Source organism: Notolepis coatsorum, assembly GCF_963971535.1.
Source record: "Notolepis coatsorum genome assembly, chromosome: 13".
NCBI classification, from domain to species: Eukaryota; Metazoa; Chordata; class Actinopteri; order Aulopiformes; family Paralepididae; genus Notolepis; species Notolepis coatsorum.
Window position 1 is genome coordinate 22,450,182 of NC_140177.1, and position 25,421 is coordinate 22,475,602.

A 25,421-nucleotide genomic window follows, 5' to 3' on the forward strand; every position below is an offset into this window, starting at 1 on the left:
AAAATGAATGGGGGAAAAAATCCGGTACTCCACATTTTCCAGTTCACTGATCCAGCCGGGGTTACCAGAGTTCATTCTGGAGCCTCAGAGCCCCGCGGATCATGGAGTTCTACTGTATCGCGTTGGATCCATACACGTATCGATTTTTTCGAATGGTGATCAGGAATTGGAATATACCAGTTGGATACCATCTGATGTCAGGTAAGGACTCTATGTTATCAGTGGTAGGATAATCAGAGTAAGTTTGATGAAGTTATAAGCTGTTTTGTGAAATGTCTTCTTTCGGTTTCACTGTAAAACTCCGTGAGGAAATCAACGGAGCGATTATCAGTGCGCGGCCGTAATGTGCTTGCGTGCACGTATAATATTGATCATCTAGCGTTTATTTGAAAACGATTCATAAAAAGGCCGACGAATATCAACGTTGTGGAATATTCCACTAAAAGACGATTTTCATAGAATGCTCCAGAATGAGCTGTTTTTTATATCAAAACGGGGGCTTTTCTAACTGCTCTGAAACGGAAACGACGCGATAAAAAAACAATCTGCCTTCACAGCACTGACTGGAAAATAGTATTTGATAATGCGATGGGCAGATTAGACACATATCCATAATTTAAAACATAGATTAGGCGATATTAACGTTAACATTGGCGCCGATGGTGGCATTCAAGCGGTAAAACGGAAAACCAGGCGTGGCGCTCAAAGTGTTAAATAACAACACATAGTTACAACAAAACACACTGTTAAACAACAACACATAGTTACAACAAAACACAGTTAAACAACAACAACACATAGTTACAACAAAACACATTAACTCATTCCCCGCCAAAAATGAGTTAACTCGCTATAGCCCGCCCATCGAATAACGCCAACAACGAGTACACTCGTTATTGGATCGTTATTTCTTTTATTAGCTATTTCCATTCATAATTCATCCTGCTATGCTATAGGACTGTGTGGCAATGTGTCTGAGATCGCAACGGTCCGATACCGCCGCCTGGTGGCATGCGGCCGATGTTGCACTCCCTTTGTATCTCTGTGTATGGGGCTGTCCGTCACTGAAAGTCATCCGGGCGCAGTTATCTTGTAATGTGGATCAAGATCTTCACTTGATCGCATTGAATCGTCAATCCGATGCTGGATTCATTATACTGTGGGCCGGGGGGTTATGGTGTGGGCCAAATGGACATACGATCTAGCAGATGGCAATCAAATAATTGGAATATTCTTTTTGGATTATCATTGGCCACAGGTAAGAGCTAGGGATGCCCCGATCGATCGGCCAGTGATCGGTATCGGCCGATATTCAGTATAAATATGAGATTGGTGAATTCCGATAATGCTTTATTTTCGCCGATCGTGAAAACCGATCGAAGACGCGCGCGAAAAACATGATCCAATTCTCAGCGGAGTTCTCACTCGCTGACTTTTCTCTCAGGCACACACACAGCTGCTGCTGCAGCGCACTGCCCCTCCCCCTCCCAGACCCCTCATGTCAACAAATGCTCCGGCAATAGTCTAGTGCAGTGCTTCTCAAACTTTTTCTGTCAGGCCCCCCTTTGGTGGACCAAAATATTTTGGGCCCCCCCCCCCCCTCACCCCAACAAAATAGTGAAATGGGCCATGTTTAAATTTATTGAAATAACACCAATATCGTGACCTTTCAAATTGGCCCTATATTTTGTTTTCAGAGCTGTCATGGATGAAAAGTCAGCTTCACAGTTCACACAGATACTGTATGTGGTGCTGAATGGTATCAACACCTTAACTGCTGCATCATGAGATACTTGGTGGGCCATCATGAGATGAGATACTTGGTACTCAGCACCACACTCTGAAACTAGCTCTCTAGGTGGTATCAGATGAGATTTCAAAGAGTTCTTCCAAGAGTTTGGATGGAGATGTGTCAGGAAGCTTTGTCTCAATGTTGTCTGTAAAGGTTTTTTTTATCCAGAGTAACTTGGTGATCCTTTTCTGTGTTTTATTAAATAATGATTTTCAGATTTTGAGAAATGGTATTTTCATGGAGAACAGTGCAGCTGCAACAGATAGCACTTTAGTGATAATTTTCTCTAATCCAATTTTTTTTTTTTATATAAATAAATCTCAAGGCCCCCCCTGTCATGCCTCTGCGCCCCCCCTGGGGGGCGTGCCCCCCACTTTGGCTGAGGTTAGACTAGTGTATTCCTGGCGTTTTTTTATACGTTTTTGACGACGTATCATGTCCTATCTACACAGAAACGCGTTTTTTGGCGTTTTTTTGTGGATACGGCTGAAACGCAAAATTGTGTTTGCGTTTGGAGCTACGCAAAAAAACGAGTCGACAAACAGCGTGTAGTCAGCACGCTAGCCGTTGTTGCGAAAACGCCCATGCGCAGTAGATACCATCTGCGTGCCCTTCCGGTGACAGCAGAGTGTGTGTGTGTGTGTGTTTGGGACAGAGCTCCGTGTCCCAAATAGCTTCAGCTACCATGTGTTGTCAAGTTATTGTTATAAGGACCCCAGTCCAAGCTACAACAGTCTGCATTCCCTTAACAATTGTTTGTATTGAGCCGTATTGTATTGTACCCATATGCAATATGTTAAATAAAGTTTACATCCATTCATTCTGCTAGCATTACCGATGGCATGAGCAGCTGGCTAACGTGAGCTATCAGGATTCAGACCCTGTTAGCTCAGAGTTCCTCTTTCAACTTAACAAGCATTAAACAAAATGGCCCAGTCATCTATTCACCTTTGTTTAATACACACAGCGTTGTCTCTAATGTTATCTAACTACTGATAGCTCGCGATATCATCAGTTTTGATGCTGGCTAAGTAGCGTGAGCTAACGTTAGCTTCTAGCCACAATGCTATATGTTATAATGGCATACTCCATTGACGTTAGCATGCAGCTAACAATGCTACAATGATACCGATCGTTTTTTAGCCTAAACTATCCGCTCTTGGTGGTCACTTGTGTTGATGTTAGTTTTGTTTCATCAACAAATGACAGGCAGAACACACAGTGAATGTATCCGTTTTGTTTATTGCACTTTTATTAGGCTTTGCTGAAAAAAGAATTGCTGCATTGAGCAAGATGGTGGCGCGGCATAGGCGCCTGCCTTGTTGACATTTTCTTTGCTGGAGCTTCCAGGAAGTGTATTGGCACATTCGTTCTGATTGGTTGAAATTGCCTTCATGTTTGCCACCTACTGCCACCTACTGCTTTGGCAGTGTACTTCATCAGTGTGCTCTGGTGACAAAAACGAAAAAAAAACGAAAGTGTGACTCGAGGCGCATGACGTCGCGGCGATACGCGGCGATGCGTATAAGAAAACAATACGAAGATGATACGAAAGGTGTAACCTCAGCCTTTGAGAAACACTGGTCTAGTGCATGAGACCTCCGTAAGCTAACGTTAGCTACCTAGCTAACGTTACTGTTTAAACAAAATGACCCAGTCAACTATTCACTTTTAGTCTAATACATGAGGCATTGTCTAACGTTATCTAGCTGGCTAGCTACTGATAGCTCCTGATATCAACAAGTGCTCCGGCAATAGTCAAGTGCATGAGACCTCCTGTTAGCTCACTGTTTAAACGAAATGACCCATTAAACTAAATAGTTCACTTTAGTTTAATACATGAGGTGTTGTCTAACGTTATCTAGCCGGCTAGCAGTAGCTACAGATAGCTCCTGATACCAATGTCTTATAACATAATTGACATTATTTGTTTTGCAGCTGTTGGCTAATTAGCTATCATGCTTCATAACTGAACACTGCGAACATCTTATACGTTTCAGTTCATAGGAAAATACTTTGACTATAATGGTCATAAGTAAATTAACTTAGATACTGTTATGCTCAACACCCAGTACTATTCACTTTACTTAATTTCTAAGATTAGATTAGATAATTTAGACCGGACTTTGAGAATGCCTGAGGCTGTATTAGACCTACAGTATAATACTGCCAGCTGCTATAAGAAAACCAAAAACGATCGGTATCGGCAGTGTATTGGCCGATATGACTCATAGACAATCGGTGATCGGTATCGGTGGCAAAAAACGTGATCGGGGCATCCCTAGTAAGAGCAATTTAACGTCAATTTCAGCTTGGTTGTCCATTGTTGTCATAGCCTTAGCCCTGATCAACGTATGCTGTTGTACTAACGAATGCCGTTATTGACAATCAATTAATCATAGACGACCCCCCCCTTTCATGCATGCATGATGGAACATAATATACCGATCATATGCATTTGAATTTTTTATTGTAGCGTGTATAGGGACGAAATGCCAATGGATTAAGTATAATATGCATCGTGGGCCGTTACTAGCCTTCCAGGAATTACCCCAGACCACTCTAAAACATACTTATATTCACCACGGTATAAAACGATAATGTATGGATGGAAGAAATATTCCTTTTTCACATCTTGAACGATAGATACTCGATGTCAAATGGGCCATAGTATTTTGCATATATTCTCGAAGTCAACTTCCTGTCTGTTATTGCTACGCAACTGCAGCGTGGGGGGAAACTGCCCCGCCTGGTACATTGTGTACACTATTTAGTGGAGAAACGGATAGTTAAAGCGGCAAATTAAAGACAATCAAGCAGACTTTTCTTCAGTCCTTCACAATGCCAAAGAGCTGCTGTGTTACGCGTTATACTAATGACAAAAACAGAAATCCAAATCGGAAGTTTTATACCATCACAGAGGAAAAAGTGGCTGGTGGCTAACGTTCGGCTAACTCGCTCTGATGTTGTGGTCGTGGTAATCAGGGGGAGTTTCTTTGACTCATATCTCGCCTTAGAATCACCAGAAAGGCTTTCGAAATAGTGAAATGCCATGTTGGCCTCAATATTTTCAAAACAAATCGTATGAAAATGTTATGAAATGAACAAGAATGTGATAAAACATGTAATAAAAACGGAGCTCAATGCATGGATTTGATGGTAGAAATCCGTATGGTCCCCCTATACCAAGATGGCGGCGGTCTCGTGACATCAGAGTGTCTTCGAGAATAGCTATAATATTTGAATGGTTATAGCCCTGCAAACAAGGTGAGCGACTCCATTGGTTTAATGCGTGGCAACACATAGTCAGATCCATTTCCCAACGTGGGGGTAGGGATGGGTACCGAATTCGGTACTTTTGAGGTACCGAACCGAAACACGTCGGTACTACCGAGTATCGAATCAAGTGAGATACATTTTTTTTTTTTTTATATACTTTTTTTATACTTTTTTTTTTTTCATGTCAACGTTCACACGCACAATATATGATTACCTAGGATTTGACTTGATTCAACAACAAAGCAGTCGGAGCAATGACAAGCCGAAAACTGTCGAAATTGTTGTAACTGCATCTCTTGCAATGATGACGCAACTCGTCTTTGATCTTTACTGATTGGCTTTATTTCCGTTCGAAGAGAACATCTTTATTCCGAACCGTAAAACTGTGAAAACATACATGAAATACAATAAATCACGGATCAAACCATAACAACATACATACAATTTATCGATCGTTGCAAGGTTGGTTGTTAACCCACTGAACTTAACTACAAGCGCATTACGGCCACAAACGTACCTTGTTGACTGCATGCAATATGAGAGGACAGTTAAGAGCTCTGGTGTCGATGTGGCTTGTCTGAGGCTGGTGGAGAAGTGAAGGAACGAACCTTATAGTGTCTCTCTATTTATACCCTATGGCCGGGTCTACTATGACATCACCGCTATGACATCACAATGTTCCAGAACGTTCTAGCCTGTTCTAACCGGTTCTACTATGACATCACACTGCAGCTAACTAGAATTACACTATGACACTCCTGCAGTTACAATTGTAGTTATTTGAAGTTTGGATTTTTTTTTTTACGACTGAGGTCATCATCATCATCATCAAACCTTTATTTGAATAGGCAGGTTAATTAAGAACAAGTTCTTATTTTCAATAACGGCCTATAACACCTGAGGTAGGTAAATTAAATGTCTTGAGACTAAAGTACCGAAAAAAGGTACCGTTGGGTACCGGTATCGATTCACAGGTACCGGTATCGGTTCAAATGTGAAAGGTACCCATCCCTACGTGGCGGTCAATGAGTTAAACAACAACTAAACAAACAACACATGGTTAGTGAACCTGTTCTACAAGCGTTTCAGCCTGAGGCCTCTTTAGTGCGTATCACTTGGTGTGATGTGTTTGTGCTCGGCCTGTGTGACACTGTGGCGGTACGGTAAACACAGCTATGTTAAACACAAGATATAGATTCCTATTGCACAAACGCTGTGAGGATTCTCAAAAAGGCAAGTTACACCGGCTGTTTCAAACATAGACCTACGCTTCCCACGTACTGTTTACATCCGACTGGTTCTGCAGACATGCTTTCCCAACAGTTTTTGTGAATGTTGTTTACACAGTAGCCTTTTGGTCAGCACTGTTTACACAGTAACCGCGGGCGACGCGGCCAGTGATTGATGAGGCCTGGTCATCGGCTGCGAGTGATCTCTTGTAAACACAGTGACACCCCCTCCCAACGAGCCGCTGCTGCCTGTGAGAAGACACACTTCTCTCTCAACCCACTTGTCTGTTTGTCTGGTGTCTGTGTTGTGTGTCCCTGCAGCCTCCAAGGCGGTGGACTGTCTCATGGATTCCAAGTGGGCAAAGGCCAAGAAGGGAGAGGAGGCGCTGTTCACCACCAGGGAGTCTGTGGTGGATTACTGCAACAGGTTGGCTGAAATAATGAATTGATGTCATTAATTAGCTTTAATCATAAATGGTAAATGGTGTATTTATATAACGCTTTTATCCAAAGCGCTTTACAATTTCTCGCATTCATCTATTCACACACCGATGGTGGAGGCGACCATGCAAGGTGCCAACCTGCTCATTGGGAGCAGTTAGGGGTTAAGTGTCTTTCTCAAGGACACTTGGACACGCTGCCTGGAAGGAGCGGGAATCTAACCGGGAACCTCCGGATTACCAGACGACTGCTCTACCTCCCAAGCCACTGTTGCCCCCATAATCATTAAACATCCAGACACGAGTCATTATTTGACTAAATAACATTAAAGCAATACATTTGATTTCAAACCTTTAGTTCAACTCGAAAGGCAACTGAGGTTTCCCCCATTTACAGTCACGTTGAGTGTACATACAGAAATGAGCAACAAAAAAAAAAGGATGAGACAAGACGAGCAAGGATAACAAATCAATTAAAGGTTGAAGATCGAGCTTTTAAACTCTGCAACAGAGGGGAGAATCTCAAGCTTTAAGGACTGTTGGAGTTCATTCCATGAGTTAGAGGGGCATCATAGCAAAATGCAGATTCACAATGTCCATGTCCCGACACCACTCTCTGTCCATGTCCCGATACCACTCTCTGTCCATGTCCCGACACCACTCTCTGTCCATGTCCCGATACCACTCTCTGTCCATGTCCCGACACCACTCTCTGTCCATGTCCCGATACCACTCTCTGTCCATGTCCCGATACCACTCTCTGTCCATGTCCCGATACCACTCTCTGTCCATGTCCCGACACCACTCTCTGTCCATGTCCCGATACCACTCTCTGTCCATGTCCCGATACCACTCTCTGTCCATGTCCCGATACCACTCTCTGTCCATGTCCCGACACCACTCTCTGTCCATGTCCCGACACCACTCTCTGTCCATGTCCCGATACCACTCTCTGTCCATGTCCCGATACCACTCTGTCCATGTCCCGATACCACTCTCTGTCCATGTCCCGACACCACTCTCTGTCCATGTCCCGATACCACTCTCTGTCCATGTCCCGATACCACTCTGTCCATGTCCCGATACCACTCTCTGTCCATGTCCCGACACCACTCTCTGTCCATGTCCCGACACCACTCTCTGTCCATGTCCCGATACCACTCTGTCCATGTCCCGATACCACTCTCTGTCCATGTCCCGATACCACTCTCTGTCCATGTCCCGACACCACTCTCCCGATACCACTCTCTGTCCATGTCCCGACACCACTCTCCCGATACCACTCTCTGTCCATGTCCCGATACCACTCTGTCCATGTCCCGATACCACTCTCTGTCCATGTCCCGATACCACTCTGTCCATGTCCCGATACCACTCTCTGTCCATGTCCCGACACCACTCTCCCGATACCACTCTCTGTCCATGTCCCGACACCACTCTCTGTCCATGTCCCGACACCACTCTGTCCATGTCCCGACACCACTCTCTGTCCATGTCCCGACACCACTCTCTGTCCATGTCCCGACACCACTCTCTGTCCATGTCCCGACACCACTCTCTTTTTCAGACCAAGTACTTACTCTTGCTGATACCATAATTAATAATACCATCACAGTTCTTCTAACAATGACTTTGAAAACACTCCTCACTTTCTGACCGTTACAAATTAAATAGACTAGGGATGGGCATAGATTTTCAAATATTTGAATAGTCGTTAAATTATTAAAAATCAAATAGTTTATGCGAATATCGTTTTGCCTCAAAAAATATATTTCCCTTGTTTTTCCTGATGATTTTTTATTTTTTTAGTGTTATTATATTTCTCTGACTATCGAATAGTAATCTTGTGAGTTTTTCCCATACCTAAAATATATGACGCTGTTGCTGATATTTTAAGTAAAAGTAAAGTAATATAAAATCATAGAATTAATATAAAACACTCAGTAGTAGTATCAGAGTCGTTTTAGAAACACGGCACAGAGTAGTAGAATCAGAGTCGTTTTAGTTACACAGCACAGTGTAGTAGAATCAGTCGTTTTAGAAACACGGCACAGAGTAGTAGAATCAGTCGTTTTAGAAACACGGCACAGTGTAGTAGAATCAGAGTCGTTTTAGAAACACGGCACAGAGTAGTAGAATCAGAGTCGTTTTAGTTACACAGCACAGTGTAGTAGAATCAGAGTCGTTTTAGAAACACGGCACAGAGTAGTAGAATCAGAGTCGTTTTAGAAACACGGCACAGAGTAGTAGTAGTATCGGAGTCGTTTTAGTTACACAGCACAGTGTAGTAGAATCAGAGTCGTTTTAGAAACACGGCACAGAGTAGTAGTATCAGAGTCGTTTTAGTTACACAGCACAGTGTAGTAGAATCAGAGTCGTTTTAGAAACACGGCACAGAGTAGTAGTATCAGAGTTGTTTTAGTTACACAGTGTAGTAGTATCAGAGTAATTCTACGAGTACATAACAGTGTATGGAGAATTTCCTTCTGGTGGTGTTTGGCATGTCCCGCTCTACAACCATGCAGACAATAACAATACAAATATTGACTCACACAATTTAAAACATTTAAAACGTTTCTTCCCCAACTTCCCACCACAGTCAGGACAGCTGAAACCCGCCCCAATCTTCCGCCGTTGACTAAAACACACTTCTTCAATCAATATCTGAAATGAAAGAAAAAAATAAATATATACTGTATACTATATATACTAACCTTCGTACTGTCTTCTACTATCATGCACTTTGCTACTAATGAATCTTCCATGCCTATATTACTACCTACTATGCTAATATGTCAAGTTCAACACTATTTGACAAACACTATCACTTACGCTTAGCTACCAGAGTTGTACCCTTCCTGTTGACTTTTTGTACAGAACTTGTAAGTCGCTTTGGATAAAAGCGTCAGCTAAATTAACTCATTAAGGTAGAATAACGCTGATCCTCTTCTTTTTCCCAGCTTTTGGACGCAGGGTATTAATTATTATACACAGGGTATTGAGTTTGCAAAACGTCATCATTGAAACGGTGAGATGTGAGTTCCCTTCTGAACCTGGTCTCCTCCTCCAGGTTCCTGAAGAAGCAGTTCTTCCACCGCGCTGTCAAGGTGATGAAGAAGAAGCCAGAGAAGGAAATCAAGAAGGAGAAGGAGAAAGAGAAGGAGAAGGAAAAGGAGAAGGAAAAGGAGAAGGAAAAGGAGAAAGAGAAGGAGAAGGAGAAAGATAAAGCCAAGGGCGACAGCGGGAAGGAGGAGAAGAAGGGAAAGAAGGAGAAAGACAAGAAGAAGGACTCCGATGCCGGTGACACTAAGAAAGAGAAGAGTGTATGTGATCAGGTCCTCAGCTGTCCCAGCAAGATAAGCCTTATCGTGCAGAGGCCTCTCCCTCCCTTTGTACCAACAGGCCTAACATCACGTTTAACAAACGTTAATTTGGTCAGGGCACACATTTTAATTAGGAAAATATAGTTATTACAGGTGTGTGGATTATTTTCAACAATTTGGATTGGGATTATATATTAATAATAATCAACTTTATTTGTATAGCACCTTTCATACAAGAATTGCAGCTCAAAGTGCTTCACAGCAGTAAAAAAGAGACGAGCGTAAAATGAGCACAAAATTCGCAGATCAAGAGCAATGCATAAAGTGGAGACATAAAATAAGTATAAAACAAGCATAAAATAGATAGCAGCAAAATAGACAAAGTCAAGGTAAGGCATAGAATATTAAATCACAGTTTTTCATATTAGGATCTAACATCATAATAGGCCTCTTTGTTTACGGTTTGATTATCACTGATACACATAATATAGACAATTTTAAAATAAGACGGTAATAAAAGAGTAATATAGAATAGATGGAGTAAAATAGTGCAATTTTGAAATAGACAGTAATAAAAGAGTAAAATAGAAGAGCAAAGATTTGATTAATTATAGAATATTACATTTTGATCAGTGATTCATTTAAACCTCACAGTGCAGGAGTCGCAGGGAACGAAAAGGACCGATCAGTTTTGTGATTTTAAGAGCAAGTAGCTGGTATTTATTGCACACTCTGCACTCACTCCTTACAACAACAAACAAACAACACGGTTAAGTCCCGTCATCACCCCACTAGGGTTTATGGATAATGCAGTCCAACAACATGGTGCTAGATCGCAGTGAATTATAATTCCTTAAAGACCCTGTGGCAACATATTACTCTTTATTTTTGTATTAAATAGAGAAACGTGTTCATTTGGCTACATTTCTATTACAGATTGATGCAGGTGGAATATTCATTGGTGTAGTTGATTTATCAAGATACATTGTTGTTATGGTCTTTAGTTCAGCAGATATTTAGTTGCAATGCTTTCCTACCAAATAACGTTATCCCTCAGTAAAATGTCACTGAGCTGTACAAGCAACCCACAAATTCAGCCTCCACTTAACTTAACGTTATGTTTACAGGCGTCTTCTCCAGAGTTGGACAAGAAGGTAGATACCAATTTCCTCTCTGTGCGTTCGGTAGAAAGCTATCCGGCTGCGAGCTAGCCTAGCTTAGCACAAATTAATGGAAGTTGATATGGACCACTAGCCTAGCTGTTGCCCCAAAACACATCTGCCTGAGTATTAAGCTAGGCTATCTGATCTGTATCCGCTTCTATTAATTTGTGCTAAGCTAGGCTAGCTCGCAGCCGGATAGCTTCCTACTGAACGCACAGAGAGGAAACGTATCCATCTTCGTGTCCGACTCTGGAGCACTTCCCATCATGTTGACGTGTTCCTTTAAACCTGTCCCCCCACAGGACGACAGCCCCGGAACTCCCAAGAAGAAGAAAGAAGTGAAGAAGAAGTTCAAACTGGAGCTCCACGATGACCAGTTCTTCCTGGACGGAAACGAGGTGAGTGGAGACTGATGGCGCTGCTTCCTGTTGTCATGGCGCTGCTTCCTGTTGTCATGGTGACAAGTGAGAGCGGGGGGACCAACTGTTGACAGCGTGTCTCTTCTCTCCACTCTGTAGGTGTTTGTGTGGATCTACGACCCGGTCCATTTCAAAACCTTTGCCATGGGATTGATACTGGGTGAGTATGTGTGTGTGTTCTATCTAGACTGGAGTCCTAATGAAAGATGTGAACTAACACCAGGCCGGTGTGTTCTATCTAGACTGGAGTCCTAATGAAAGATGTGAACTAACACCAGACCCGTCTGTGTTCTATCTAGACTGGTGTCTTAATAAAGGATGTGAACAACTAACACCATGTTCTATCTCCAGTCATTGCAGTGATAGCAGCCACCCTGTTCCCTCTGTGGCCGGCTGAGATGCGTGTGGGCGTGTACTATCTGAGCGTGGCAGCAGGCTGCTTTGTGGCCAGTATTCTGCTACTAGCTGTCGGTAAGTCACCACATTACCCTGCTGTGACGAGTCAAAATGGCTGCTGTGAAGAGGGTCTATTGTGGGCAGCTTGGTGTGTCTGGAATGCGTGAGAATTGTAAGTGTCGCTATATGTATTTAATTTTTTTTTGAAATTGGTATTAAACTTTGCTCTAAGTGGTATTAACCTGTTAACTCATTCACGGCCACTAGCTTTCGCCATCTGCGCTGACCATTTTAGCTATGTTTGCAAACCCATCGTGTGTTCTGTATTATAGCTATGGAGACAATAGTATGGCTAATTTTACAGGCATTGTTCATAGTCCATTACTGCCTAATCAGCTAATTTCTACACTGTTTGTTACACGCTAAACAGCGCCCCATTTCCGGAATAATCCAGTATTTTCCCATAGATCGCGAGATAGGACACATTATATGCAATAAGGCTGAATCGTTCTGGTTGATTCCCTGAAACCCCAAATACTTTCCACATCAAAGGTATAAATCAAAATCATCAGGGGGGGGGGGGGGGTAGTCTTACCCCGAAAATTCGATCGTTAGAAAACGCTTGGTTTATGTCTGGTAAAGTAATCCACTGTGATCGTTACAGAAACATGTTTCAGGTTCAGTAAAATAGACATAGGGGGTCCTTACCTTAGCCATCCCCCATTCCCCAAGAATGATCCCATCGGCGATCGCGATTACTTGTTTATATGTAATAATTACACGTGTTTACGGGACATTATAGGTTTTGAGGCGAGCAGATCTGCTAGCGATTGCTTTGCAGGAGCTCCTCCCCCTCAGAGCGAGTGTTGATAGTCCATTTCATTCATTGCCCCTCCTGACCCATTTCTTTCCGAGTTCAAAAGGTAGGCGATACTGCAACCTTGTGATATTCGATCGCCATTGCAATTCCAACGTAGGTAGATGAATCATAGACACATAGATGGCTCCAGGTGACCGTATAGAATGCGGATCAAAGGACAAAAACCCGAGTATACTCGGGTTTCTGGCGCTCAACCGTTGGCGAGATAACCCAACTATACTTGGGTATGGCCGGGAAAAAGTTAAGCCCTAGCCATATTTTTAGAAGATTTGCCTAAAAGTACATACCCAAATAAATGGAAGATTGCTACACTTCTACAAGGTCCATTTGCATGTTCTTGGTATCTAGGGACATCTATGGAGCTCAGGGAATGTATTCCCAGTGTCAGAAATATTGTGTCCGTTACTAGGCTTGAGTAAATTGTAATGAACCAAAGGAGAATATAAATTATTATTATTGTTTTTTCCCCCCCATCTTTGAGTGAATAACACCATGCTAACATTTACCAAAAGTGAATAATTATTACTACTATGCTATACTTATACTACTACCTATCATGCTAATATGTATATACTACTATGCTACTATACTTATACTACCTATCATTCTAATATGTTTATACTACTATGCTACTATACTTATACTACTACCTATCGTGCTAATATGTATATACTACTATGCTAATATACTTATACTACTACCTACCATTCTAATATGTCTATACTATTATGCTACTATACTTATACTACTACCTATCATGTTAATATGTATATACTACTATGCTACTATAGTTATACTACTACCTATCATTCTAATATGTCTATACTACTATGCTACTATACTACTACCTATCGTGCTAATATGTCTATGCTACTATACTATACTAACGGATGATATATGTAACATGATAAACATAACAGCGGATGATGAACGTAACGGGTGTTCGTAATGGAAGATAAATGTAACCGATGATAAATGTAACATAAATGTAACGGATGATAAATGTAACATGAAAAACGTAACGGATGATCAATGTAACATGAAAACCGTAACGGATGATCAATGTAACATGATAAATGTATCTGTAAGAGTGCTCCGTGCTGTTCTTCTCCCTGCAGCGCGCTGCATCCTGTTCCTGCTCATCTGGCTGGTGACGGGCGGACGCCACCACTTCTGGTTCCTGCCCAACCTGACGGCCGACGTGGGCTTCATCGACTCCTTCCGGCCGCTCTACACCCACGAGTACAAGGGCCCGCGGGCCAAGAAGGACAAGACGGAGGACAAGGAGGACGAGGAGGATGCGGAGGAGGACGCAGAGGACGGGGCCTCCACCAAGGCCCAGAAGTCTGACAGCGACGAGAAGTCTGACGGAGAGAAGAAGGCCGGCGAGGAGGAGGAGGAGGAGGAGGAGGAGGAAGAGAGCAAGGATGCGGTGCCGGAGGAGAGTAAAGAAGCTGAGGAGGAGGAAGCGGCGGAGGGAGGAGGAAGAGAGGGAAGAGGAGGAGGAAAGGGAGAAGGTGCGACGGCGGAGCGTCAGTCTGACACGGACAGCGATCGCAGGGAGGACGAAGGCTCGCAGCACAGCAACGGTAACGACTTTGAGATGATCACCAGAGAGGAGCTGGAGCAGCACACGGAGGAGCAGGAGGAGGAGGAGACGGGGGAGAGGAAGGAGGGGAAAGAGGAGGCAGGGAGTGAGACTAAGCCGCCCCACTCCGTCGAAACATAAACTCTTCAATCCAATCTTTCTCTCTTTCTCGCTCTCTCCCCCTCCCTCTCTCTCTCTCCCTCTCTCTCTCTCTCTCTCGTGTGTTCCCTGGACCTGCCCTCTCCAGCCCTCCTGACGCGAGGGAGAGAGAGAGGCTCTGCATCTCTTTTGTCTGTTGAGATCTTCCACTAAAACAATACCAATAGACCGGTTCGGGATGAGACACGACAAGCTATGACAATGGAAACAATGTATAAAATAAAGTTTAAATAATACAAAAAAAAGAGAAGAAGAAGAAGAAGCCTTATTATTATTCTGGATCTGAATCCACCCTCCCTACTTCTTATTTAATGAAAAAGAAAGAAAATAATGCTGCCTGCCACCATCGGAACGTGTTCGCCTGAGGAACTTGTCCCTCCCCCCTCCAAGGCTACCTCCCTAATGTTATTCTGTCCTGTGTTTCGGCTCTTGTGTTTTTACAAAGTCCCATATCATGTCTGTTCAACGTGACTCATTATGTACTACTAATACTATGTATCTACATATTGTCCATTTTGGATTTCTTTTTGGATGTTTGTTTGTTTTTCTTTTCCTCGTCGTTTTTCTTTTGTACGAGGCGCCACGTCCCCGGGTTGAATCCCCCCGTTCCTCTCGCGTAGATAATGGAATAGAGCTGCTTGATTGTCATCTTCTCTCCTTTCTTGCGCTCGCAGTTCAGGGTTTGTCGTCTTATTTTTCATTTCGAGAGGTCCTTGTGGTTGATCTCAAGGCGGCAGTAACACTGGTGTCTTTTGTTCGGCGGGGGGCCCTCGAGCCCGCGGGTGGCATCGTGCCAGCCACGCTAGGGGCCACGCTTTTTCCCCCCCGCGCTCGGTGCCGGTCAGTCTGATAGCTTTCAGGCAGCGTTTGCAAAACAAATTGACCAACTTTGTCCCGACTTTATCAATGGATCAAGTAATCCGGATGGACCAAATCCCATAGTTTACCCTAAAGGATCGATCAGATCCACGATTAAGTGGCCGGATAGACCCCTTTTGAAACTGTAGTTAAAGAGATGTATGGCTCTTTGAGGTACTTGATCATTTCGGAGATGAAATGATGGTTTTGTATGGCTGATAATTACCATGGTGAAATTCTATACACAGTTCATGGAAACAGTGGGACTCGCTTTTAAGAGTGAAACTGGGCAATCGATACGAGACAGTTGATTAATTTCTGTACCATTACAAGTTTTGACGTTACTATTTACAAATAGAACCAAACGATAAGGTGGAAGAAACAAAACTCTAGTGCCAAACGCGATATACGATGCTATTCTTACACATGCTGTTCCGCAGCGGAGACCAGTGTGAGGGTTTTTCTTTGGTGCATTTGTGAAGTTGTTTTTGTAAACGGCAGTGTCAAATTCCAAACCTTTTCCACCTTTTGGAAAAAGCACAGCGCAGGGTAGTTAGTATCTCTAGCCAAGACCAAATCTTCAAGTCTCCACGGAAAGCAGTTGACGACGTATTACACTAGAACACGCTAGACTCCCGACGTGTACAAGCCAACGAGAAGGTCCAGCTCGTGACAGAACCTGGCCGGTCTCCCGGTCGGGGCCTGCCTGTCTTCGCCCACCGCAGTTGAGTTCTCTGAGTGAGCTGCGAGCCTGCGTCCATCTGAAGAGCAGCGAGGCTTCGGTCCGGTGCGCTGACCCTTCATAGGTTCACGTGATCTGGTGCGCTGACCCTTCATAGGTTCACGTGATCCGGCGCGCTGACCCTTCATAGGTTCACGTGATCCAGCGAGCTGATGCTTCATAGGTTCACGTGATCCAGTGAGCTGACCCTTCATAGGTTCACGTGATCCAGCGAGCTGACGCTTCATAGGTTCACGTGATCCAGCGAGCTGACCCTTCATAGGTTCACGTGATCCAGCGCGCTCACCCTTCATAGGTTCACGTGATCCGGCGCGCTGACCCTTCATAGGTTCACGTGATCCGGCGCGCTGACCCTTCATAGGTTCACGTGATCCGGTGCACTGACCCTTCATAGGTTCACGTGATCCGGCGCGCTGACCCTTCATAGGTTCACGTGATCCGGTGCGCTGACCCTTCATAGGTTCACGTGATCCGGTGCGCTGACCCTTCATAGGTTCACGTGATCCAGCGAGCTGATGCTTCATAGGTTCACGTGATCCAGCAAGCTGATGCTTCATAGATTCACGTGATCCTTTCCGGCTACAGTTGTTTTAGATGCTCCTTTTACTCATAGTGAGGATGATATTTAAGTAATAATTCAAATAAATTTTTTATCATTTATATATGGATTCTATTGATATATCAAATATATGCCGTACATACTTAGTCCGAGAAATTGTGAACCAACGTGTTCAACTTGAACAGTGTCCTTTTCGTTTTTTTTGGGGGGTATGAGATGTAGTTTGTCCTTTTCAATGTACATTTATTTTGTTTGTATGACCCTTGGATACAGGCAAACTGTCAAGAAATAACTAATTATTATTGGGATGCAATGGCACCTGGGATTATGAAAACTGTGGGAATATATTATAATTGAGATTATGTCAACATTGTTTGTTCTGCTTCTTACCTTTTTACACCGTAATGTTGAATGCGTGGAAAGAAATAAGAAAAGCTAACGTAACTCGTCAGTTCATCTCGTGGCGGCTTCCCATCAGTAACTCGATTATTAACTCGAGGTCAGTCGAAACCCAACCATCCCTGCGTAACATCGACCACAGCCTGCTCCCTTCACACCAACCTATCCCTCGGTGGCAGAATGGTTTTGTTTTGAGAGATCAAGAGAATTTTGTTTCGACCTTAACGGTACAAAACAAGAACCGGGACGTCCACTAACGAAGTCCCCTAATAATTAACTAGCCCCCCCCTCCCTCAATCTGAGTACGTCTCTATATCTCCGAGCGTCTGCTTGTTGTCTCGTAGCTCTTCCCCTCCCGATCACACTTACGTCATCGCTCTTGTTTGGTTTCTAGCATCTTTGTTTTTTTTTCTCGTTTATTTTCCAACGAGCAAATTGCATCTCTCGTGTCCCGTCTTCTGGAGAGCCGGTGGCTGTGTTATTATTCTCAATTGTCGGTGGAACTACTTTGAAAAGAATAGAGAAAAGAAAGGAATCTCTTGTTCTGGAGTTAATGGCGTGGGTCTGTTGTATATTGTAGTATTACTCTCTCTATGCTGCTGCTTCTCAAACACATTTCTGGAAGAAAAAGTGAAAACAGTAAACATCCTTGTTTTTATCTCTGGTAAAAAAAAACATGTCTTTTTCGACCACCTAATTTGTCCATGTCTGGATCAATAAATGTTTTCTTTTCAAGACTGTCATGCAATATGGAGCATAATTTAATGAATTGGATGTCTGGAAAATATATATCTTATCATTGCAATAAAAATATAGAAAGCATCGTGGCTCTCCTGGAATCTGTGGTTGTTAGAGACCAATCTAAAGTCAAGTCAAGATTAAGTCACTTTATTGTCCCATCAGCTGGGAAATTTGTCTTGGGTTTACACCCACACTGCAGCCACAAACAGACATGATGAAACTGACTCCAAACAAAGAAAAACATAAAAGAACCTGCACAGACCACACATCGATGATCTAATATAGATAATATTACGAGTTACGAACAAATATCGATTATTCGATCATTGAACAAATATAGATTATTCGATCATTGCCGGCCATTTATCTGGCGCTATTTAAAAGTTCAACTAATAAAGGTGTCATGATATAATTAACTATCCTGCTGTAATCAGAGACAATCAGCACAATTCGTCATGGTTCTCAGAGGATTCTTGGACGGCGTAGTATACATTACAACAACAGTGTACAAGTCTGAGGTCACAGGAACAGCAGTATGGGACTAGTTAGAGAAAGGCAGCCCCCTAGTGGTGAACTAGGGAAACACAGCTCAGGTAAACCCCCCCCCCCCTTCTCCATAACTGAACCTGCCACGTAAGAAGGTCCTGTCTGTCGACTGGCTGGACCCTGGCCAGCCTCTTCTGTAGGAACAACTTGTACGAACAGCATCAAGAACAGACACAACACTTGAAACCATTTACAAACTCAAAGCTTTATTTCTGCATTACACCCCCGCCCCACATGACCAATAGACTACAGTAAAACACTGGGGGGGGGGAACAGGGAAATCAGTTCAATCAGTTGTCTTGAAAAACGTTATGCAACTGGCCCACTTCTGAATGTGGATTAAAGTTAACCACAACTTTTAAGAGCATTCTAAAAACTAGCAAATGTCCTAGTTTTAGAATACTGAAACACTTTTATTATCCGTGTACAATAGATAAGAACTAGGGATGCACCGATGCTGGCATCAGTCCGACCGACACCAGGTTCAAATAGAAGATTGGTCTAGAAGATTTCCCTGAAACTAAAATCTGATGCCAAGATACACGTCTAACGTGCCAGAAGTCAAAGTGACTTGATTTGCAGCATTTTTGACACATTAACTTTATTTAGAATATTTGTCCAATGATCCCAAAATGATGGTCCAAATCTATACTGTTCATTAACACATTGCCCGCCGGGCAGTATGCCCATCTCATACCCCTCTCTGCCACCGCTGTTATGGAGATGTTTACCTTCTTTGCAGGGCTATAACTTTTTAAATTGTATTGCTATATTGACATTACTATGGCCCATTCAACATCGATTATCTATCGTTCAGGATGTGGGAACGTTATACTTTTTCATCTTTTCTGCTGTAATTCCAAAAACGCTAGTTATAGGCCCAAACGCATATGATAGATTATCGATTGCCGTTTCCCCCCCATACACGCTATATTAAAAAAATTCAAATGTATATGATCGGTATACATTATGCTTCATCATGCGTGAAGGAAAGGGGGGGGGGGGGTCGTTTATAATTCCTTGATCATCAGTAATGGCTTTATGTAGGTTGGGTGGATATATTGATCAGACTGATTACAAACAAGGAAACGCACAATCGGATTGAAAATAACGTTCTATTTCCCTTACCGTGGGCCAATGAGACTGGCGGTGAAAGATCCCAATTATACGACGCTGATCGCCTAGGTCCATTTCCGGTTTGTATGGCGCAATAAACGCCGAAATCATATTGATTATTAAGTTTAGAAAGCGATCTATATGTACTACAGTGTCTGTCGGGAGTCCCGTAACGAGATGTGACTGCCGGAGGACTTTCCTCGATGCACCGATGGCACTTCCTGTTTTGCGAGTGTAACTCGCCCGACCATCCACCAGGTGGCGGTATTGAGCAGTCGTTGCAGTCACATCTAGGGTCCAGCTGCAGCACCGGGGGTGGGTGGATGAATTATGAATGCCATGGCGAAAAAATTAAATATTGATCTCAAAAACGCTGTACAGCGAACTTGGCAGACAACGCATGGCGGGCAATAACGCTGGACAGCGTTTTTGGCATTGGATGTGTTAAAGTAATGGATCAGTACTCGGGCCGATACCCAAGCCCAGGTATCGGGACTGAAAAAGTTGGATCGGTGCCTCCCTAATAACGAGAGGGAGGGAGGGAGACAGAGAGAGAAATAAAGCTTCAGTGAATCACCTTTGCAAGCTCCCCTCAAAACATCCAGAATATATAAATATAATACATTAAAGAAAAGTGTCATCTAGAATCCGTGGTGTATGTACACAATGTACAGTTTGAAAATGTCAGTTCAGTTGGTGCTATAGAATTTACTTATATATATATATATATATAATACATCCACAGAGCTTTTAGAAAGGTGCAGAATAAAAGTATTACTTTTCCAGCCTAAAAATGATTGATTAATGAATTCATCATTTAAAAGATTTTGGCGGGTCCAAAATTTACGTTGTTGTTTGCATGTTGCATGCACGTATCCCCTCCCTACTTCCCCACGTGGAATACACCCGATTGGATGAACGACCCGCTGGTGCTCTAGTGCGACATCTAGTGGCTGAATGTTATCTATAGCACCTTTAATGACTGCTATTCTAGTCCCTAGGAAGCTTGTGGCAGAACACACACACACACGTCTAAACACTGACACACATCCTGTCGTCAGGCAGACAAGCTGGGAGACAGAAACACACTCAGGTCTTAGGTATTGTTTCCATTCATAAAGAGTGCTGGATGTTTCCCCTCCTTCATAATGAATGATTGTGAAATAAAGGTCATAGTTTCCCTCCACAGCAGTAACTTGCGTCAAGACTGTAACCTTATTTTCTACCGTCTACGGCTGTAACCTAACTGTACGGCTGTAGCCTAACTGTATGGCTGTAGCCTAACTGTATGGCTGTAGCCTAACTGTCTACGGCTGTAGCCTAACTGTACGGCTGTAGCCTAACTGTCTACAGCTGTAGCCTAACTGTACGGCTGTAGCCTAACTGTCTACAGCTGTAGCCTAACTGTATGGCTGTAGCCTAACTGTATGGCTGTAGCCTAACTGTATGGCTGTAGCCTAACTGTCTACAGCTGTAGCCTAACTGTATGGCTGTAGCCTAACTGTCTACGGCTGTAGCCTAACTGTATGGCTGTAGCCTAACTGTACGGCTGTAGCCTAACTGTACGGCTGTAGCCTAACTGTACGGCTGTAGCCTAACTGTATGGCTGTAGCCTAACTGTCTACAGCTGTAGCCTAACTGTATGGCTGTAGCCTAACTGTATGGCTGTAGCCTAACTGTCTACAGCTGTAGCCTAACTGTATGGCTGTAGCCTAACTGTCTACAGCTGTAGCCTAACTGTCTACAGCTGTAGCCTAACTGTATGGCTGTAGCCTAACTGTCTACAGCTGTAGCCTAACTGTATGGCTGTAGCCTAACTGTACGGCTGTAGCCTAACTGTCTACAGCTGTAGCCTAACTGTATGGCTGTAGCCTAACTGTATGGCTGTAGCCTAACTGTATGGCTGTAGCCTAACTGTCTACAGCTGTAGCCTAACTGTATGGCTGTAGCCTAACTGTATGGCTGTAGCCTAACTGTACGGCTGTAGCCTAACTGTCTACGGCTGTAGCCTAACTGTACGGCTGTAGCCTAACTGTATGGCTGTAGCCTAACTGTACGGCTGTAGCCTAACTGTATGGCTGTAGCCTAACTGTACGGCTGTAGCCTAACTGTATGGCTGTAGCCTAACTGTATGGCTGTAGCCTAACTGTCTACAGCTGTAGCCTAACTGTATGGCTGTAGCCTAACTGTCTACAGCTGTAGCCTAACTGTATGGCTGTAGCCTAACTGTACGGCTGTAGCCTAACTGTCTACAGCTGTAGCCTAACTGTATGGCTGTAGCCTAACTGTCTACGGCTGTAGCCTAACTGTATGGCTGTAGCCTAACTGTCTACAGCTGTAGCCTAACTCTACGGCTGTAGCCTAACTGTACAGCTGTAGCCTAACTGTATGGCTGTAGCCTAACTGTACAGCTGTAGCCTAACTGTATGGCTGTAGCCTAACTGTACGGCTGTAGCCTAACTGTATGGCTGTAGCCTAACTGTATGGCTGTAGCCTAACTGTATGGCTGTAGCCTAACTGTATGGCTGTAGCCTAACTGTACGGCTGTAGCCTAACTGTATGGCTGTAGCCTAACTGTACGGCTGTAGCCTAACTGTATGGCTGTAGCCTAACTGTACAGCTGTAGCCTAACTGTATGGCTGTAGCCTAACTGTCTACAGCTGTAGCCTAACTGTATGGCTGTAGCCTAACTGTATGGCTGTAGCCTAACTGTATGGCTGTAGCCTAACTGTATGGCTGTAGCCTAACTGTATGGCTGTAGCCTAACTGTATGGCTGTAGCCTAACTGTCTACAGCTGTAGCCTAACTGTCTACAGCTGTAGCCTAACGTCTACAGCACAGCCGATAATGTACTGAAATGCTTGGAATGTAAAGTGATGCAATATGTAATATAAACAACCCAAAAAGTCCAGCAGGAATAACGGCGTCATAGGCTGCGTTCACACTGCAAGCCTTAGTGCTCAATTCTCATTTATTGCTCAGATTTCTTTTGTTTTGTTTGGCTGTTCATTTTTTTTTTTTTAATGTGGCCAATATCAGGTTCCAGTGTGAACAGGTCACGCCCCTGAACTGACCCGCATCAATTGTGTCAATTCTAGAGTGACGTGGAAGTCGCATGGAGGTCGTACGACTGTTCGGACTGAGGTCACATTGCAAAAGATCAGACCTGTTCACACTGTTGTGGAGACAATACCAGATCTGAGTCACATATGAGCAAAAATAAATCAGATTTGGGCCCCTTTTGTGAACGTAGCCATAATGTAATAAGACACTTAACCCCTAAATGTTCCCTTTGAGCAGGTTGGCTCCTTGCATGGTCGCCTCCGCCGTCGGTGTGTGAATGTGTGAGTGAATGGGTGAATGTGAGGAACAAAAGAAATTGTAAAGCGCTTTGGATAAAAGCGGTTATATAAATGCGCCATTTACCATTTTACATGTTGCTCAGCGCTTGGCTGCGGTTACATCTCCTTTCACCACTGCTACAGGACACACATTAGGCTGTCATATTACCCCGGAGTGTGTGCGTGCGTGTGTGTGTATCAGTTCTCTGTCTGAGGAGTCAGAGCGATGTCTGCCAGGCGGGCCTGTCTCTTGTGTGTGTGAGTGTGAGTGTGTGTGTGTGTGTCAGTTCTCTGTCTGAGGAGTCAGAGCGATGTCTGCCAGGCGGGCTTGTCTTGTGTGTGGGTGAGTGTGTGGGTCAGTTCTCTGTGTCGGGGGAGTCGGACACGTCGGCCTGTCTCGTGTGTGTGTGTGTGTGTGTGTGTGTGTGTGTGTGTGTGTGTGTGTGTGTGTGTGTGTGTGTGTGTGTGTGTGTGTGTGTGTGTGTGTGTGTGTGTGTGTGTGTGTGTGTGTGTGTGTGTGTGTGTGTGTGTGTGTGTGTGTGTGTGTGTGTGTGTGTGTGTGTGTGTGTGCGCGCGCGTGGGTGTGCGCGCGTGGGTGTGCGCGTGGGTGTGTGTGTGTGCGTGTGTGTCAGTTCTCTGTGTCGGAGGAGTCGGACACGTCTGCCAGGCGGGCCTGTCTCTTGCGGACGTTCCAGTGCAGACACTGCGCCAGGCTCTGGAACCAGTCGTACACCAGGTCGTGGCAGCAGATAGACGGCAGCGGGTAGCAGGAGGTGGTGATCTTGATACTGCGGGGAAAGAGACTGTACTGACACAGGAAACTAGGGATGTTCGATATTGGCTTTTTTACCTATACCGATATTGTCCAACTCTTAATTAAAGAATTTGAAAACCGATACAGATAATTTCCGATATCACATTTTTATGCCAATATAGGCCGATAATATCGGACATCCCTACAGGAAACCCAACACAACCTCGTAAAACTGATAAAGAAGTAGTAGTAGTAGTAGTAGTAGTATTAGTAGTAGTAGTAGTAGTAGTAGTGGTAGTGGTAGTAGTAGTAGTAGTAGTAGTAGTAGTAGTAGTAGTAGTAGTAGTAGTAGTAGTTTTATTCAGCCATACAATACATGGCTGAATACAACACACAATACAATATGCACAATCATTCCAGACTGTCAATGGTCTTTGATTTTGGCTGAAAAGGTACAGGCTGAAGCATGATGCTTACAGTATATATGCCTGTCCTATATTTTTATCAAATTAAGCCTCCAAAATAAAAAGTATTCACATTTGTAACCCTCATAAATAGCTATAGAAACTAAAAACCAGGAGTGAATTCTTAAATGTATATCAGCATTGTTCCACAAGTTAACCCCAACAATAGAAATACATCTCCTTTCAATCCCTTCCTTAGCTTTTTGAAGCTGTCACAGGTCAACTTACCAGTCTCCATGTTGGATCTCTTGTCTCTTCCTGCCGTCAAAGGACACCCAGGCTGTGTTCCTGGCGTCGGGGGACAGGGTGATCTGTCCAGGGGGAGGAAAGGGGTGTTGATTTACAAACTGCTTGATAGAACGAGTCAGGTGGGTTAATACATGCTATCCTATCAATTTCCCATCTCAAAATGTTGCACTTTCCTTAAAGCGGCACTATGGACTATTGTGTATACTGCACCTTGTGTATGCTGTTTACTTGTACTGTTACTCGTACTATATATTCAGATTACATTCTGTATTGACTGAGCATGAAATATAACTCTCATCTTCACCTTTGTTTACATGGTTATAATTCAGATCAAATTGTATTGTCAATATTTATGTCTTTCTACAATTACCCTGCCCATACCTGACCAGAAGAGCTTGTATGAGCAGTTCCATGCAACGCTGTTTAGAGGATTTTCTCTTCAGTTCAGAAGAGAAAGTCGGTTCAGACCAACTAATGGTTCAGCTGCTCAAGAAGCAATGAAGCAGTGACATCATGCTGCAGGTCATGTGACCTGGTTGGTGTTCAGTATGAAGCAGATAGTAGCTAAATATATGACTGTCAGCTAGGCCACATCACTCTATAGCTGAATATATCTTTTCATTAATAACAAATATCAGAATATGTGAACTAACACAGTCTACAACTACAAATAAATCCATAGTTACATATGTATGCCTTTTTTTTTTATCCACTTTTTCTCCCATTTTCAATTTTTCTCCCATCCCAATTTCGTATCATCCAATTCAACCCTCCCCTGTCTCGAACGCTGTTTCATGCCTCCCACAAGCCACCACAACTGGAGTGGATCTGATCATTCATTAACCTTGTTCTTTCATTAGCCATTTATTGCATGCTTGAACATACTGTACATGACCATGAAAGAAGGCTCTCTGATCTCCATAAGGGATGTGCAGATTAAAGGTGCACTATGTCGTATTGGGACTCGGATAAAAGAAACTCCAA

The 25,421-nt window shown here is 43.5% G+C and overlaps 2 protein-coding genes across 3 annotated transcripts in view; one reads left to right on the forward strand and one right to left on the reverse strand.

Annotated features, from left to right (window-relative positions):
• The window catches only part of sec62 (SEC62 homolog, preprotein translocation factor), a 49,241-nt gene extending 31,193 nt beyond the window's left edge, over positions 1 to 18,048 (forward strand). The window contains exons 3-9 of one of the 2 annotated variants that reach the window (XR_014620439.1): positions 6,622 to 6,727; positions 9,811 to 10,063; positions 11,529 to 11,624; positions 11,745 to 11,805; positions 11,997 to 12,116; positions 14,040 to 16,728; positions 16,795 to 18,048. Coding sequence is in view for 1 of the 2 variants with exons in the window: in XM_084328001.1 (XP_084184127.1) it covers positions 6,622 to 6,727; positions 9,811 to 10,063; positions 11,529 to 11,624; positions 11,745 to 11,805; positions 11,997 to 12,116; positions 14,040 to 14,650 (1,247 nt within the window). In the remaining variant the exon portion in view is untranslated. Of the gene's footprint in view, positions 1 to 6,621; positions 6,728 to 9,810; positions 10,064 to 11,528; positions 11,625 to 11,744; positions 11,806 to 11,996; positions 12,117 to 14,039 lie in introns of both variants that reach the window. The other variant, XM_084328001.1, reaches the window with a different exon arrangement.
• Positions 18,049 to 23,598: 5,550 nt separating this feature from the next.
• Positions 23,599 to 25,421, reverse strand: part of nadkb (NAD kinase b) — a gene marked incomplete at its 3' end in the record, with an annotated part of 48,523 nt that continues 46,700 nt past the window's right edge. Inside the window, exons 11-12 of the mRNA XM_084327998.1 lie at positions 24,417 to 24,499; positions 23,599 to 23,758 (exon numbers count right to left, since the gene is read on the reverse strand). Of these exons, the coding sequence (XP_084184124.1) occupies positions 23,599 to 23,758; positions 24,417 to 24,499 (243 nt within the window). The remainder of the gene's footprint in view (positions 23,759 to 24,416; positions 24,500 to 25,421) is intronic.